The sequence below is a fragment of the Castor canadensis genome, chromosome 6 (assembly GCF_047511655.1).
Source record: "Castor canadensis chromosome 6, mCasCan1.hap1v2, whole genome shotgun sequence".
Classification (NCBI taxonomy): domain Eukaryota; kingdom Metazoa; phylum Chordata; class Mammalia; order Rodentia; family Castoridae; genus Castor; species Castor canadensis.
The window spans coordinates 17,935,206-17,954,228 of NC_133391.1; the positions used below are offsets into that span (position 1 = coordinate 17,935,206).

Sequence of the window (19,023 nt, forward strand, 5' to 3'; positions counted from 1 at the left end):
GAGAAGTTACTATTTGACCCTTTTCTATTTGTTCTTAATTCAAGTTCTTAGTGCAGATTCGAAGTTCTTTATATGGTTTTCAACAGGTGTCTTATAGGGCAATAATTGAAGTAGATGCATTCAGAACAGAGCACGCATTTGTTGTTGGTCAGGCATCAACATTTCTCTAATGGTTGTGTGGAAAGAAGTGATAGAATTAGAGCCCCTGATCTTACACCCACGTTTGGGTTGCTGGATGTGACTAGGGAAGCTTTTCTTCTCACAGAGCATCAGGTGACACAAAAGTCTCCGAGGCTCCATCGTGTTTCCGTTGCCCTGTCTGCACAGCGCTTTGTTAGTGTATGCCATCGTCTCCCATGATTTCTACTCTCACATAATGCCAGTGAGTTTTAGCCACCCCTTGAATTGAATCAGAGAAATTCTGTGATAAGCTGAGCTTGGTGATCCACATCTATAGTTCCAGCTACCAGGAAGGCTGAGGCAGGAGGATCACTTGAGGTCAGGACTTTGGGGCTTATCTGCACCTCCATCTCTTAAAAAAAGAAAAAAAAGAAAAATTTCTGTATGATAATGGTTCCTGTTGCATTTTTTTAAATTTGGTCATACTGGGGTTTGAACTCAGGACCTTGCTCTTGCTAGGCAGGAGCTCTACCTCATGAGCCACTGCCTAGCCCACTTTTTTTTTTTTTCCCAGTAGGATCTTTCTTTTATGCCTAGGCCAGCCTGGACCTCAGTCATCCTATTTATGCTTTCAGCATGCCTGGGATGTCACGGTTCCAAGCTTTTTATTGGCTAAGATGGGGTCTCATGAACACTTTGTTAGGACTAGCCTCAAACCTTGATCCTCCTGACCTCCACCTCCCAAACACCTTGGATTAAAGGTGTGAGGTACCACGCCCAGTTCTTGTTGCATTCTCATGAAAGCAGTTATTTAATTGAGCTTACCAGTCATCAATTTCCCAACTACTTCCTAATAACCTGAGAGAGGTTACTCTGCAATATTTACTCTGAATTATAATCAAGTAGACCAATTAAATCTGAAGAACTGGTTATTAGAGCTTTTCTCCATGTTTTGTAGGGGGTGGGGAAGAGATCAGTAATGCGATAGGTGTCCAACGTTGGGGATGCTGGCTGGTTAACTATGCCACTGACTGGGGAGACTGGTCACATGATGCAGGCCACTGACCCAACAGCCTTGCTGCAGAAGGACTTCCTCAAGCTTCAGAGGGTGGGGACAAGAAGGCGGGCATGGAGCTGTTTTGATCCTGTAGCTGCACATGCCTGCAGGTCTACATGGTAGGATTTAGAAAGTCCTATTTTTAAAGGCATGACTGTCGTTTTCTAAATTTAAGAAGATGGACCCCCAGTAATTGGTGCCAGTGTTGACTTGGCAGTGATTCATACAATATTATTATTTTCTTAGAGTATTCTTGCTGCTACTATGAGCATTCTCTTGCCTGAGAGACATACGTAATTAAAAGAGCACTGTGAGGAGCCTCTGTTTAGGGCAGTGTCTCTGCCTAGAACCCTGTTGTCCAACGGTTTCTCAACTTTTCTTCCTCTGTTGTTTCTGAACCTACTGGTTTATATTATGGTACACGGTGTATGATCAAAAATACTGCTGCCTCTATTCAACTAAGCTGCTTCCCATATTCTGTCAGAAATAACTGAGGTGTCTAGAGGACCGGGAGAGGTTACGGTGACATGCTAGCCTCATTTATTGGAGCACCATGATTATTCCTCACTCCTGATGCCAAAGGACTCTGCGGACACATGCTCCTCAGTGTTAACATGTGTACTTCTGGCCTTCCCAGCTGGGGACTGCACAGCTCACACCTCTATGTGTTGTACTTTCTTAATATTCTGTCATTCACATAAATTTAGGGCTTTGTGGATTTGGTAACTGACCCAACCCTAAAACTGTGTAACACTTTTACTTGGAGCATTTGTAACTATAGTTACAATTCACATATCCCTAGTTTCTTCTGGTTACTTCTCTGTAATCACCTGGATGCTGTATGGATTAAAACTCTTATTCAGTTTAGTTACATTGAGTTATTTTCTAAAACTGAAAAGGATTGTTTATTAAATTCCCAGTGTTGCCTCCTTTTGTTCACTGCTGGCAATTTTAAATTAAGAACATTTTTTCTTCATAATTCCTACAGTTAGCAGAGTTTAGCCTTGTCTGTGTTTTCCCAAGTTGAACTAAAGTGCACAACTTTCTGTAACATATACATTTCGCCTAACTTTACTTTTCTAAAAACAAGACTGTTGAGTTTTTCTTCAGGTCATTGTTTGGAAAATAGGCCTTGTGCATCTACCAAGCTGTGCCTGTGTTTTTAACACATGCTTTGAAGTTTGACGTATGTCAGAAATATCACTGTAGCTTAGGAGCTTTGTCTGTCCTTAGACATAGAAATATCTTGATTCTGGTTTATGGTAAAAGTATGGTTTTCTTTCCTAGTTTTTCTCTTCAAGAAACAAATGAAATAGTCTTACAGAAATACAACCTCCCACCTTTGTGCTCAGAGAAAGAATATTTAATTATATTCTATCTTTACCGTTCCTCCTGCTCAGCAGTAAATTATTTTTTATATCAAATGGAAGTGCTGTTTGTCTCATCCTCTGACCTCCGGTCTCTCTCTTTTGGACACTTTCCATTATCTTAGCACTTGGTATGCCTTCACTTGCATGCATAGTTTAAAGTTCTCCTGTGTAACCTTTTAGGACTCATTGCTGTTTGGTGTCTTGCAGATAGTACCTTGTTTTTTCCTTTCTCTTTACCTAGGCCGGAGTTTGCATGGCTTTCAGGTCCTACTAGTGTTTATTATGATTGCGAGGTGGTGTAGCCCTGGGGTCCACCTCAGGACCCCAGGTTTGAAGGTTTTCAGTGTTTTTGCTTTTACATTTGTAGCTTGTTCTAGTAAGTGACAGAGATGGGGGTTAAGAGGTAGAAGGTGTCACATCACAATAAAACAGAGTGAGGCTTAACAAAAATGAGAATGAGGCACATAATCAAATGATGAATAAAACAATTTGAGCACAGCATGGTATAGATTATTTTTTTCTTTTGAACTCAAGGCCTCTTGCTTGCTAGGCAGGCACTCTACTGCTTGAGTCATGCCTCTAGCCCTTTTTGCTCTGATTATTTTGGAGAATAGCGTTTTGGTTTTTTTTGTTCAGACCAGCCTGGACCAAGATCCTATTTTAAGCTTTCTGCCCTCACTGCAATGACAGTTGCAAGCCACCAGGCCCAGCCTTTTCTACTTTGAGATGGGGTCTCTGACTTTTTTGCCCAGGCTAGCCTAAATCTGCTCTTCTCCTTATCTCAGTTTCTTGAGTATTACTGAGAAGACAGGTGCGCCCCACTACACCGAGCTATTGGTTGAGATGGGGTCTCCCTAACTTTTGACTAGGGCTGGCTTGAATCACAAACCTCCCAATCTCAGCCTTCCAAGTAGCAAGAATTACAGGTGTGAGTCACAGTGCCTGGTTTTAGGTTATTGTTTTAGACAGTTTTAGACAGTTAGTGAAACAATAATCTGAGAGGCAAGACCACTTTTAGAGATGGACGGTATCACTGAGTGTGCTTGGATAGCCTCAGTCTGACCATGTTTTTGAAAAGATGAGAAGTCAGCAGATGGTAGAAAATGCTGTGTGTATAAGAACTGGAGATAGAGAGGGAGCAGGAAGGTGAAATTTTCAAAATCCTCCCATCAAAAGCTCTGTTCTCAGACCCAGCAGGAAAGATGGAACTGTTGGTTGGCAACACTGCAAATATTCAGGTAGAAAAGAGGAAATTTCATTATGGGGATTTCTGTCTGCTTAGCAAATGGGAGAGGAGGTCACTTGCTAACATGGGGTTCAGATTGGGAGCCTGGCCACAGATTTCCTGGGAAAAGAACAAAGGAGGAGGCAAAGCTGACTCATGAGTACTGCTGGATTAAAACGGATCGAGATGCTGTGCAGCTTGAATGAAGCCTTTCATCAGAATACAGCTTTACTAGAAAGCAGAGTATTTGTTATTGTTGTTATTATTAATTGTGTGATTTATCCTGGACATAGGAAAAACAGCTTAGGACGTATGAAATTATATTGACTGGCTGCATGTGTCTTTCTTACTTTTCTCTGAGCTTAAACTTAGGTCCTCTTAATTACAAGAAACCAACATCAAGTTGAACTTGATGTTCACCACAAGTGCGATTTTGTGATTACTGTAAATCGGGGATAATCGTGCATTCTGCAGCATGCACTGTCAGTGCTTGCTCTCTGCAGTGTCGTGCTGGCTTGTGCTTCAGTACCTTTGGTTATGGTGCAACCTTTCCCTTACCCACCCACCCATCCCTTATGCTTGACTATGTAGTTTTCATCTTGGAAGGCCTTGGCTTAAACTTGACCTTCTTCATAAAGCTGTCACTTTCCCCTTACCTCTCTCTGTCTGAATAGTGAATTCTACCCAGTTCAAGTCATTTTCTTGTGATAAAGACAGTGTCTTCTATTACACTTAGATCCATCAGCAGTGTCTGTTGCCAGGCCTGTATTAAGTCTTAATAAATGTTCTGTGTGGAATTGTTGGTAATTGGTACTTTTTATATCATGATTCCAATAGTGATATTTAAAATGTATACATTTCTTATACTTGTTCTTTATTATGATGCTTTGGATCATGACTGTTATCATTAAATATTTTTGGTGTTTGGATGTTTGTCATTTGAAATAGTATTCTTCCTTTAAGTTTTATTTTACAGTCTTCATTTTCATGGCTCTGTGCATGCTTCGTTGGCCCCAGGTCATGACTCTCAAGGGTGTCATGGTAACCTGGCAGAGTCCTAGGGTTGAGTTGTTCTTCTCTCCCCTCCCAGATGGGTTCAGCTGTTGTGATGCGCTCCTTCATTCTGTATTTCCCTAGTTTATTCCTGACAATAAAGTCATATCTTTTTTGCCCTGAATTTTTACTGTTATAGACAATATAAAATCATGATATTCCTGAAATTTACATGTATTTATACATAGGCAACGTGGACAATGACTTTCAATTTTAAGTTAATTCATTAATGTTCAGTAATGTTATTTATCTCCTAATTTGGATTTTATTTGGTAGTAGTGATTTACAAGGCTTATTCAAGTCAAGGAACTTTTTATATAATAAAAAGGTTGAGAAGTAATTTATTATAAAACAACTGTAAACTGTATATAGTGTTTATTGCACAGATATGCATATGGCATAAAATAGATATTTGTGTCTGTTTTAGGAATCAAACATGTTAAGTCCAGTGCAAGATGGAGCAAAGACACCACAGATTGACAGCAATAAAAGCAATAACTACCGGATTGTAAAGGAGGTCAGCTGATATGAAATATTTTATGTAGGCTATATTTACATGAAAAATAATTTTTGCTTATGTGTTACATTTAATATTGCTGATTGTTGTATTTAATGCTTTTCTTCCTTTTAAAGATTTTGATTAGGCTAAGTAAACTCTGTGTGCAGAATAAAAAGTGTCGGAACCAACATCAGCGCCTGCTGAAGAACATGGGGGCTCATTCGGTGGTTCTGGATCTTCTGCAGATACCCTACGAGAAGGTTTGTCCTTAGTTACTCTTGCCTTTGCTTTTTGATGCAGTTTCAAGTGCATCACAAAGTTATAAAGGAGTTTTTCTTCCTTACTTTTTGAGTGTCATCCCCACCTAGTGCCACTATTCCTGCAGCACACATTTAACATAAACAAGGACATGTGTTTACATGACCACACTGCAGCCTTCTGGATCTGCAAAGTGTGGCACTCTACTGTCACCAAATCTCACACACCATTCGCATCCCTCCCATTATCTCAGTCGTGTTCTGATTGACCAAACCATGCGCGTTTGGTTGTCATGTCTACTAAAGTTTCCTAATGCTGAAACTTCCGTGACATTGACTCTTTTGCAGATAGCCAATTATTTTGAAGAATGCCTCCTAATTTGTGTCATCTCTTGTTTCCTGGTATGACTGAATTAGGTTTCAGCTCTTTGACAGGACATAATAGAGGGGTGCTAATTTCTCATTGATCCCAGTATGTGGTATGTGGTTTTGACTTACCTTGTTATTAATATTGACTACTTTGATCACTTGTCTGCCAGGTTTCTCCATTTAGAAGTTCTGGTTTCTCTTTGTAATACGTGTTTTGTTAAAAGGTTCTGTGAAGCTAAGTAAATATCTCATTCTTCATCCAACTTTCATTTTTTTATTCTTACTAGTATGGACATATGGATGCCTGTTTTATTCAACAGGTTATAGTAGGTTTCTATCACTATTTTGATTCTCAGATTTGGTGCTGTGATGCCCCTTCAAGCTAGAATCTCTGTCCTCTAATGTGTGCCAATCGATCTGTGGGTACTTTCTTGCTTTCTGGCACAGTAAAGCATTCTGGTTGCATCTTGTTTTCTTTTGGCTCCAACCCTGGACTCAGCCATTTCTTATAGAAACCGCAGTTCCATTTGGTGGGGAATGGTAGTTAGGAGCATAACTCTGAGAAGTGAGCGTGAGTTTTGCTATTGAGATGTTTCTCCTCAGGCCCCCTGAATAGAAATACTATTTACTCTGTGTGTGTGTATAATTTGTGTGTGTTTGCATACAAGTTACATTCATACTTATTTTCTCACTTATCTAGACATTATTGAAAGCCACCAGTACCTCTAATTTCAAAATCACAGGGCTCGTTTTAGTTTCTTTCTTTTTTTTTCCCACCATGTCTCTATTCTCCAACAGGGGGAAATGTGCCCATTATGTATGGTACCTCGCTCAATCTCTGATAGCCTCCAGGTTAAATACCCTCTTTATCTGCCTGGGGTTTCAACTCGATATGAGAGGCCTTTCTTTGTGTGGACCCTGCCCCTCTTGAACTCTCACTGGATTGCCTGCTCCACTTGACTTAGTTTTCCAATACGTAAATTTACAAATCATACCATTCCTAAGGTAGCATAATTCAAACTATGCACAGAGTGAAAGGCAATAGAGGTATTAAATCGTCAGTATTTATTATCAGAACTATTCTGCCTGATACTGTAACAAGGGCATTGGACACAATGTAAATTCCCTTCTAATACTGAATCTGCAGCACTGAGTGTTTTGCTATTACTTTGTTCTTATGGAACTGCTTAGTTTTAATGACTGGGATGTTCAGAAACACAAAAAGCATAGGATAAGAATTTCAAAGAAACATGAAATGTAGTAGCACAGGCCCTAATGTGGTCTGTAGGGCCACCTTTTCAGTGGGAATTGGCTGTTTCTGTGCTTAAAAAGTTTTTGTTGTCTTCTAACTATTTCTGGATCACACAAGTAAAAAATATGTTAGGAGATTTTGAAATAAAACTTTCCTATTTCTTATTTAGGAATGTTTTTGTCTTATTTATTAGTCTAGTTAATTTATCCTTAATTAAAATATGAGGTATTGGGTTTGTTCATAACCTTAGGCTGCTCGTTTGGTTATAGGTGGCATAAATGATAGACCTTTGGGTTAGTAATAATGAAAACATTAAGCTCATTTCATATGGATTGTCTTCAAAACATGAAAGCATCGAGTCTCTAACAATAAGCATGTAACAAAAGGGACAGTCAGTTGTGTCTGAACGTTTTAGATGGCTTCAGTGATGTCAAAAGATCAGTTTTAAGTCACATGTGGTGACTCATACTTGTATTCCTACCTACTGAGGAGGTGGAGTCAGGAGGATAGTGAGATTGAGGCCAGCCTCAGCAAAGGCATCTTAAGACCCTGTCTCAAAAACAACATGCAAACAAAAGGGCCAGGGATGGGGCTTAAGTGGTAGAGCACTTGACTAGCATGTGTGAGGTCTTGAGTTCAGTCTCCAGTACTGCAAAAATAATAAGAAGAACAATAACAACAGCCATTTTTAAGAAGGTAACTTTGCATTCTCTGTACATTTTGAGACCTCAGTTTCTTACTGAGCTTCCTATAAGCAATGGTAGTAGCATATGTCAGGACTTTGGAAATGACAGTGGATAAGGGAAGCCACATAAGAGTTATGTGTGTTCTGGAAGAGGGGACAAAAAGAAGGAGGAGGCAAGGGGAAAGGAAAAGGAAACTGGAAATAAGAGTCAGGGGCAGAGAGATGGAAGGGGCCATTAAGGTGAAGATGACATTTAGAGAAATGTACAGGATGCAGGAAGAGAGGTAAAGTGAGTAGAGAGGAGAAAGAGCGCGAGGCAGAGCAGGGAGGAGAAAGAGTGCAAATTGACAGTAGGAAAAAAGGGGAGGGAATAGATGCTGCAAGAAGCAGCAGGAAGTAAGAAGTATGGGAAAAGAGGAGAAAGGGAAGAAGAAACAGCCAGATGCAGACATACTGAGAAAAGGAGTTTAAGAGAGGAGAGTGAGAGGCACTGAGGGGGCAGCAGAGAAGGAAGAGAAACAAAATAAAAGGGACAGAGGTGAGGAAGAGGGACCAGAGCAAGTGTGGGACAAGGCAGGAGAGGAGGAGGCAGTTATGTGCAGAGATGGGAACATGTGGTGACTGTCAGAAAGACTGGGGAGAAAGAAAGATGAACTGTGAAGCAAAGGACTGAAAAAGTGGATGAGAACGGGTATGAGGAAAAATAAGGAAAAGGAGAGAAAGATGTAAAACACAGAGAAGAGATGGGACTGGCTGGTAGAGGGTGGAGGAAGGAGGCATGGGATGGGGAGAGAGAAGTGCATATGTAGAAAAAGGATATGTGTGTTACAGCACATGTACTCAGGTTTGCTTCTCTGTCCTGTGCTACTCTTCAACTTACAGAATGATGAGAAAATGAATGAAGTGATGAATCTAGCCCACACGTTCCTGCAGAATTTCTGTCGGGGAAATCCACAGAATCAAGTTCTTCTTCATAAACATCTGAATTTGTTTTTAACTCCTGGTGTAAGTATTGTAGTGACCTTTGCTACTTACAGTAAAGTGGGTTGATTGTATTTTAGCAGCATTAATGCATAGAGTTTTTAAAGTCTTTGTTACATCATTTTACCCTATAGAGATTCTCTCCCTAAAATTACTTTTAAATTTCCACTAAGGAAACCTTTTAACTAACTTGAAAATTACACAAATCTTATGTGCAATTGACAGTTTCACTATACATGTGTAATGTTAGAAAAAAGATACGGTAGAACAGAGAACTAACTTGACAATACCATGGTAAGGTAGATTAGGAAAGTCAAAGGTGGAGCCAGCTGTGGTCTGTGGAGTGCATTTAAGCAGATCTTGAGGAAGAGCTGACTTCCAATAACATAATTAAATTCCTGGCACACTGCGCTTCATGAATACAAGGAACTGAGTTTCTCTCAGTGGTTCCTGATCTCCTTGCATTTTATAGAGAACTTGCATATAAAATGTGCCGCTGACTGCAGGCAGGGAGTTGAGTCTGAGGATGGTAGGATGAAGCTTGTCTTGTGGTCATCATGAAGCCTCCTCCTGCTCTGTGCAGCTCCTTGAGGCAGAGACCATGCGGCATATCTTCATGAACAACTTCCACCTGTGCAATGAGATCAGCGACAGGGTTGTGCAGCACTTCGTGCACTGCATCGAGACACATGGCCGCCACGTGCAGTACCTGCGGTTTTTGCAAACAATCGTAAAAGCAGATGGCAAATACGTCAAGAAATGCCAGGATATGGTCATGACAGAGGTATGTTCTCAGTGCGCATTTTATCAGTTTCACGTAAGCAATATGCTCGGTATGTATTTTCTGTCAATTTAGAGTATAAGAACCCCAATAACACCAGTGTGGAATTTTTCTATTTAATCATGACTCCTTAAGCGCAGGTGTGCTTTGTACCAGTCTACTGAATAGCACAGTGCAGCAGGAGTTTATGATTTCCTAAGAGTTTTTCCTTTTGATCCATGATGAATTTGGATGTGTTAAATAATGTGTAAAATCTTATGAGTTCAGAAGATTATTTGGAATTAAATTGACAAAGTGGTATGTTGTTAAGTTTTCAGTAATATAACAGAGTCTGAACACTGCTTGTGCTGTTGTTGCTGTTTCTGAATTATAGAGTGGGTGTTCTCTGCCATTATTTGTAAAGGCTTTGAAGAAAACCAAATTAATTAATAAAAACTGTTTGTCAAGACTTTGTTACGGTCTATGGAAACTTGCTTTGTGGAGTAAATTACACATTTAAGAAAAACAAACAGATGATGTAATTAATTTGTTTTGCCCTCTGGATTTTGATGAGTGACATTGAGGGAGATTTATGTCATGAATATGTTATTCACTGGGAACCAGCGGATGACAGGGTATTTGGATAAATCACTTCTCTATGATGGACTAGTTCTCCAGTGCCCCATGTGGATTAAGGAAGTTTCCACACATGGCTACCAGACAGTTACATGGTAGATTCATTGGTTTGGGACATTTTCATAGTTACATGCCTTCAGTTTGGAAATTAGGAGATATTGCCCGATTGGTTCAGTTTGCCCCATAGGAATCTTAAAATTAGTTCATCTTTAGACCTTGGAGTTTGGTTTTTTTTGTTGTTGTTGTTAATTAATTTATTTTTTTATTGTTTTATTATTCATATGTGCATACAAGGCTTGGGTCATTTCTCCCCCCTGCCCCCACCCCCTCCCTTACCCCCCACTCTGCCCCCTTCCTCTCCCCCCCACCCCCTCAATACCCAGCAGAAACTATTTTGCCCTTATCTCTAATTTTGTTGAAGAGAGTGTATAAGCAATAATAGGAAGGAACAAGGGTTTTTGCTGGTTGAGATAAGGATAGCTATACAGGGAGTTGACTCACATTGATTTCCTGTGCGTGGGTGTTACCTTCTAGGTTAATTCTTTTTAATCTAACCTTTTCTCTAGTTCCTGGTCCCCTTTTCCTATTGGCCTCAGTTGCTTTTAAGGCATCTGCTTTAGTTTCTCTGCATTAAGGGCAACAAATGCTAGCTAGTTTTTTAGGTGTCTTACCTATCCTCACCCCTCCCTTGTGTGCTCTTGCTTTTATCATGTGCTCAAAGTCCAATCGCCTTGTTGTGTTTGCCCTTGATCTAATGTCCACATATGAGGGAGAACATACGATTTTTGGTCTTTTGGACCAGGCTAACCTCACTCAGAATGATGTTCTCCAATTCCATCCATTTACCAGCGAATGATAACATTTCATTCTTCTTCATGGCTGCATAAAATTCCATTGTGTATAGATACCACATTTTCTTAATCCATTCGTCAGTGGTGGGGCATCTTGGCTGTTTCCATAACTTGGCTATTGTGAATAGTGCCGCAATAAACATGGGTGTGCAGGTGCCTCTGGAGTAACCTGCGTCACAGTCTTTTGGGTATATCCCCAAGAGTGGTATTGCTGGATCAAATGGTAGATCAATGTTTAGCTTTTTAAGTAGCCTCCAAATTTTTTTCCAGAGTGGTTGTACTAGTTTACATTCCCATCAACAGTGTAAGAGGGTTTCTTTTTCCCTGCATCCTTGCCAACACCTGTTGTTAGTGGTGTTGCTAATGATGGCTATTCTAACAGGGGTGAGGTGGAATCTTAGTGTGGTTTTAATTTGCATTTCCTTTATTGCTAGAGATGGTGAGCATTTTTCATGTGTTTTTTGGCCATTTGAATTTCTTCTTTTGAGAAAGTTCTGTTTAGTTCACTTGCCCATTTCTTTATTGGTTCATTAGTTTTGGGAGAATTTAGTTTTTTAAGTTCCCTGTATATTCTGGTTATCAGTCCTTTGTCTGATGTATAATTGGCAAATATTTTCTCCCACTCTGTGGGTGTTCTCTTCAGTTTAGAGACCATTTCTTTTGATGAACAGAAGCCTTTTAGTTTTAGGAGGTCTATGCTATCTCTTAGTTGCTGTGTTGCTGGGGTTTCGTTGAGAAAGTTCTTACCTATACCTACTAACTCCAGAGTATTTCCTACTCTTTCCGTATCAACTTTAGAGTTTGTGTAGACCTTGGAGTTTTAAATGGAAATTATTGTCATTAAACATTGAAAGGAACGTTATAAACTCATAAAATTTACCTTTTTCAAAAGCTGTATTAACATTTGCATTAATTCTTCATTGTCTAGAAATGTGTGGAAACGAATATGATTTTGTAATCTGATCTAAAAGAATTAAAACGAGAAAACAGCAAATACTTAAACCATTCCCCTGACACTTATTAGATGAAGAGTTGTTGTGTATAAGGATATAATACATATTTTTGACACAGACCATCAAAGTGAGCGAATTAGTTGACTTTAGATATTATCAACTTAAATAAAAATAATAAATAATAATGGATTAAAAATTATATATGCTTTGCTAACTGCCAAAAAATATCTCATATTGGGGTTAGAAAATTGGTACCGATAATAGACAATAACACATTATGGTGTTTTTTTGGCCATAAAATTGCCTCCTGCTGGAATTCCCCATTAAAATTATATAACAGAATTTGAGGGGGAGTTCTTTCCTGAAAGGCTCTGTGGGTTCATTTCTTTGCCTCATTTAAGTCCTCTTTTTCTCTATTTCTCCCATCTCTACTCTTACCTCTGTTCTCTACTGATGCCTTCCCATTAACCCTGGAATTTTTCAGATCTTGGTAGAGTTATATTTGGCTCAATGTGCTGGCTTACTTATCTAGTTACTACTAAAGTGGCTAAAACAACATCTTATTCTATTTTTGTAAAGTTTAGACTTAAGAGAGCGCTTGTGCTTTGGCAGTGAAGTCCTCCATATGACGTACAGAAAAATAACTTTATTCTCTTATAGGCTTGATGTCAGTATGTAGCTCATTGGTGAGCAATTCGCTATCAGTGATGTCTGTGATGTTTAGTTCTTACCTGTCTGCTGTTTCTGTATCTCCCAGACTCGATCACTTGGCATACGACTGTAAGCTTCCTACGCTCTTGCCTTGCCATACTTCTGCTTTTGCAACGTTACCTATATTCTTGCAAGAGATGCATGTGTGTCCAGATGGATCAAGCCTTGCAAAGAGCTATAAGAAGGAACGTTTAGACTGAATGTAGATTCTCACTTGTTATCATTTCAGTTGATAAATGGGGGTGAAGACGTGCTGATATTTTACAATGACAGAGCATCATTTCCAATCCTTCTCCATATGATGTGTTCAGAGAGAGCCCGAGGGGATGAGTGTGGCCCCTTGGCCTACCACATAACCCTCGTGGAGTTGCTGGCTGCATGCACAGAGGGCAAAAATGTCTACACTGAAATCAAATGTAATTCCCTTCTGCCCCTGGACGACATCGTGAGGGTGGTGACCCACGATGACTGCATTCCTGAGGTAAGTCTGGTGAAGCTAGCACCTAAAGAGCTGTCACTGAGGTTTACATCCATCTGAGTGTCACAAGTCTTCCCCACTAATACTTATAATGAGATCATACATTTTGTTGAAGAGTTTTATTAGCTTTTTAATTTAGAAAATTTAAAAAGCATTAATGTATACTTTTTTAGTTCTATAAGAAGTTAAGAGGAAAGACCCCTTTACTGGAAGCAATTGCAAATGTCTCTTGAATTCTGAACATGGCAATGGGCCCTAATGGCATGGTTTACTTATAGCCTCAGTTATGTTCTTGAACATAAAATAGGTTATTCATAAGTGAATCACAGTCATTTGGTTGGAGGCTGGGAGAGTTCTTGCAGGATCACATATTAGATTCCACAGGTTTATCTTGCTTTATGGAATTGCAGTCTCAAAACCATGCATACATATTTTGAATTGTTCATATATCATTTTTCACCCCCTGTGTCCTAGGTGGGCTCCAATGATTAGAAAACAACAACAGCAACAACAACAAATCCCAACAAAATCCTTAGCGGAAGTGGGTTGTCTGCCAACAGTGTTCTAGTAATGGGACTTCCAGGAGTGTAAACTGAAATAAATTCTTTCTTTTCTAGTATTGTGGTGTATTATTACAAAGTTCATAAGTGTGTGATATACTGAAGATGACATAACATCAAACATTTTAAATCACAGTAATTTAAAAAGGTGTCAGGATTAAATTTCCTTTTTCCAAATAGTTCTAGGTAGTGATGGACTAGAAAGAATATTTTTGTGAAATTCCACGGAATTTTTGGCACCTCAGCCCAAGGGTACATCATACCTCAAATGGGTTGATGTAGTGCAGTGAGGAAATCTTGGGATACATCCTTATTTGGGTCCTAGTTGTGGCTGTGCCTCTGCCCATATGCAACTCCCTCTGACAACACCGTTCTTACCTTTGTGTTCACTTGAGTGACACAAAGGTGAAGATAGCTGACCCTTCACATCTTCACATCTTGACCCAAGCTTTACTTCCTCAGGAATGAGTTCCCTGGCCTCCCTTAGTCAAGTCTGGAATGGACATTTGAATTTTATTAGTTAACAAATGTCTTAGTGCACACATTCTTTTCCAAGAGCATATGCTCTAGGACAGTAACAGGCAAGTCTGTGTCTGTTCATTATTGTATTGTCTGAACCAGAGCTGACACTCAATAAATATGTTTTGAATTAATTAAATAATGAGTCAGAATCCTATATCCTTCCTAATCATGTGACATACTCAACTAGTTACTTCTTCCATCTTCAATTTCCAAATTTTAAAGTAAAATAATTGTATTATTTACCATATAGGATTGATGGAGGATTCTAACGTGTACTCTCTCTCTGTTTTTTTTGTTTGTTTGTTTTTGTTTTTGGCAGTACTGGGGTTTGAACTTGGGGCCTTACATTTGCTAGGTAGGAACTCTGCCACTTGAGCCACACCTCTAGCCCAAGGAGGATTCAATTAAGTAAGATAGTGTATACAAAGTGCTGAGGGTGTTTGTCACATAGTAAACACTGAATAAATTTTAGCTTCTGTGAGGATCATTGACACTGACTGTGGGAGGAAGATGGGTACAGATCTCTCCCTACCCTTCAACCATCCTGGACGTAGGCCCCTGCCATTGACAGCTGTTAGACCCCAGTCAAGCAGGGGAAGCCCTAGAAGAGCATGAAGCTGGCCCTGAATTCCTAATGGTTCTAACTTGGATTCTGTGAACCCCCTGAAATGATTTACATGATTTTTTTTGTGGTTCATTTTTCTTGGAGATTTTTTAGACTACTAGTATCTGGAAGATGATAGGCTTGACTTGAGTAAAGTGCTTGTTCTCACATCAACCACTGGGCATAGGAGAATGGAGAACTAGGCCATGTATTCAGTCCTGGGGGTCAGGGCAGCAAAAGAAGGGCAATGGCAGTGCATTCTGGGTAGATGTGAATTTTATTTACCCTTTCATAACTGATATTTGGAAATGATCAATAAAGAAAATGAACTTTCTTTTGTATTTGAAAATTGCACAGGTGAAGATTGCTTACGTGAACTTTGTTAATCACTGCTACGTTGACACAGAGGTAGAGATGAAGGAAATCTACACAAGTCATCACATTTGGAAGCTGTTTGAAAGCTTCTTGGTGGATATGGCAAGGGTGAGTCAGCTTTCACCATTGGATACTATTCACAGTTAATACACACTAAACAGTATTAAACATCTGCATTAAAATTTTTAGTTAAGTACACTACTTTTTGATTCATTCATGATCTTGGGCATGAGGTTCATGAGATTGTGAAATTTACTGAGTTGACATAAACAAAATACCTACTACAGCGTAAATAACAACAGATAAAGCATGCATTTTTTACCTTTAAAGTGATTCTATTTGTCTGTTATTAAGTGGAATATCTGTAGTCTTCTTACATTGGTTAGAGAGCATGTTGGCAGGGTTACTTTCTATTCAGCTCTCAGCATGAAAGCAAATTAAAACTGGAGATGGAAGAGGCTGAGAGAGGGCTGGGTAAGTACTTGACCAGACTACTCAGGAGTAAGCATTGCTCAGTTGTTGGCTTTTGAGTCTTGCCTGGAAGCATGCTTTGATAATTTAATCATCTGCCTTTTTTGTAAAATTGTGTTTTTCTTTTCACTTTGAATCATTTCCTCTTGTTTCTTGGGGATGGGTTATGGAGGGACATGTGGAGCTGTAGACTAGCTGGCATATATTTTGCTCTCTTAATATTGAGCATGTGTATGAGCAATGAAAAGAAGGAGTGAATTTTCTTAATAGGTAACACTATATTTTCTTTGTCCTTTTCTTTTTTATACTGAATGATTATAATGCCAGGGTCTATTATTTTAGTTTTATAAAAATCTTTTCTAGTTTTTCCTTGAAAGTGGTGGGACATACAATTCAAGTAAGCATTTAACTAGTAGAAGATCATACATAGATCACTCCTTAAACCTATGATGATTATCCTGTCCTAGTTCCTTTCACCTTCCTATATTCCTGAGGACTGGGATTTCATGAAAGCCTCAGGTAGATGTATTTGGAGGAGAAGATACATTACTTTTATCAGCACCAGGACCAAATACCTGATGGAAACAACATAATTATTTTGGATCATGGTTTCATGGGGTTCATTCCTTGGGTGTTTGATCACATGCACTTTGATGTAACATCATGGTGGCAGGAGTATGTAGATGAGGAAGCTGTTTACCTCCTGGCTGACAGGAAGCAGAGAGAGTAAGAAAGGGAATGAGAACCTCCAGTGACCTACTTCCTTCAACTAGGCCCCATCTAAAGTTTCCAGAACCTTTGAAGATAGTGCAACCAGTTGGGGACCAAACAGTCAACACATGAATCTGGGAGCATTCCATATTCAGTTAATAGCGGAAGGGCTAGTGAAATCCTTATTTCCATGGTGTTATAAGGATGGTTGCCAACTGCTATGCATTAGTTTACTGCCTCTGTTCCATCCTTTTTGGAAAGAGGGTCAATAAAGTTGATACTGATTGCAAACCCTGACTCCCAAGAGGATCCTTTGGTAATTCAGAGAATCATGTGTTATTTCAGTCCAGGACAACTTTTTAGTTAGTCAAGATTTCCAGGTAGAATATGCTTATTTTACCTTTGGTGTGGTGCTGTGTGTGAGAACTGCACTGAGCTCAAGTATATGTAAAGCTCCTGATTTGCATCATTTCTATGCAAATAGAAGCCACTATTCCTTATCTCAGGCACAACTAGAGGAAGCATCCTGCTTTATATAGCTTTGAGCATACCACTCATTGATTCCCACTGTCCTTGTGAAAACCTTGTATCTGGCCAGCCATAAGAATCCTGAGTCCTTGAGGTAAAGGATGATTTCTGTGCCATGCCTAAGCTTTAAAACTGCACATGCAGAAGATATTAAAAGATTATGGACTGATTTGCAGAGCTGTAGGTGCTACCCACTGAAGATAAGCTCGAGAGAGACCAAGGTCATATTCCAGCCAGCGTGAGTTAGAAACCTGAAAAAGATTTCATTTCTTAAACTAAAGAAAGCCAAAGATAACAGCCATTCATTGTGCCACCTTGGAAACACTTTCTGTTAACAAAGGCAAAAGAGTGTAGATTTATGTTCTTTAAAAAAAAGCTGCATGTAGGAAGTATTTTTATTTTACATAGTTTGATTAAGCAGATAACTCATGTTATTTATTATATAAAGGCTTTGGGGGAATTTCAAGACTCTTCATGTCTCACCACTACAGCATAGCTGTACTGGAAAAGCATTTGCTTTTTCTCCCTTTTATTTATATTTTAAAGCAGCAGCCCATTTGTCTCTTCACCAGGATTGACAGGAAATCACCTTCCTGTTTCAGGGAAGGAAAAAGAAACCTGACTTTCCCATATTTATGATTCTCTCTTTCCCCTTGGAGAAAAATTAAACTAGCATAAACTTTCAAATTAAGTGTGGTTAAGTGAGTAGAATGTGGCCTTCTGGGTATGCATAGTTCTCAAAACTTAGGTAGCATCAGAATTACCTTGTTATGTCACCTCGCTTAACCACAGGTTGTTGGGCCCTGTCAGCAGTTTCTGACTCACTATCTGGAAGGCCGAGTATCTTTAACAAGTTCCTAGGTGAGAATCACTGTAGTACAGAATCATAGTTAAGATGGGAATTTCAAAGGAGTTAGTCTGACCAGAGGTCAAGGCTAGACTCTGCTTTTTTTTATTTATTTTTTTGGTGTATATGTGTGTATGTGTGTGTACTGGGGTTTGAACTAAGGGCCTTACACTTGTTAGAAGGTGCTCTACCACTTGAGCCACTCCACCAGCCCCTAGACTCTGCCTCTTAATAGCTTGGTCATCTTGGGCAAGGTAGTTAACTCCTTTGACCCTGAGTGTCCTTATTTATAAAAGGAATTTAATCATGACATTCTTCATAGGATCTGGGAAGATTCAGTGAGATAATGCAGTGATCATACACATTGGCACGTAGTAAAAGAGCAGGTAACATTGCCCATATTGTCACCAGCAGTATTATTAAAAGGTCATAAGGAGCCTTTTGAGCACTTTCAAGAACCTTTCCCGGGGGGCTGGTGGCTGCCTAGCAAGTGTGAGGCCCTGAGTTCAAACACCAGTACTGCACCTCCCCGCCATAAAAAGAACCTTCCAAGACATAAAAAAAAAATAATAACACAGAATATAACCAAAAAGGAGACCATTCAGCACAGTCAAGAGCCAGAAGCCATATCCAGGAAGCTAGACTTGCACAGCCACAGTTGACATGAATGGCCATAGAGGAAGTGAGTCAGCAAGGTTGTGAAGTCCTAGAATGGTTGATTTATAGCAGTGGTAAATGGTGAATAGACTCTAGAAGAGAGGAATTCTTTAAGTTGAATCTAAGACTCATAGCATCTTAGTGTTGGAAGAATTAGTTGTCATATCATCCAACTTAATGTTGGATGCATAGTTGCCAGCATCTAACCAAACGTTTCTATTAACATTGACATTGTTAGTTTTTGAGGCTTTTGGTTTTATTACTATAGAACTTAATTATTAAAAATTTTTATTTATTATAATTTTTACCTTGAATTCCCCTCTCCAATTCAGTTAAGCAAAGATCAAATGTTTATTAGAAGTAAAAAACTCTTCTTGTAAGTGGTCTTCTGTGAAATTGTAAAAGAATGAAACTCTAAGGTCTTTTAGGTTGGTCTCACAGTTTTGCCTTTGAGGTTCAAAAGAAATGATTTGCTAGATGACTCTCCCAGC

At 39.3% G+C, this 19,023-nt stretch overlaps 1 protein-coding gene across 8 annotated transcripts in view; it reads left to right on the plus strand.

The window, feature by feature from the left end:
• Itpr2 (inositol 1,4,5-trisphosphate receptor type 2) overlaps positions 1–19,023 on the plus strand; it is an 842,075-nt gene that overhangs the window by 175,735 nt on the left and 647,317 nt on the right. For all 8 annotated transcript variants that reach the window (XM_074075818.1, XM_074075817.1, XM_074075816.1 and 5 more), the window contains 6 exons: positions 5,253–5,342; positions 5,459–5,584; positions 8,770–8,892; positions 9,452–9,652; positions 13,009–13,260; positions 15,301–15,426. In XM_074075818.1, coding sequence (XP_073931919.1) covers positions 5,253–5,342; positions 5,459–5,584; positions 8,770–8,892; positions 9,452–9,652; positions 13,009–13,260; positions 15,301–15,426 — 918 coding nt within the window. The remainder of the gene's footprint in view (positions 1–5,252; positions 5,343–5,458; positions 5,585–8,769; positions 8,893–9,451; positions 9,653–13,008; positions 13,261–15,300; positions 15,427–19,023) is intronic.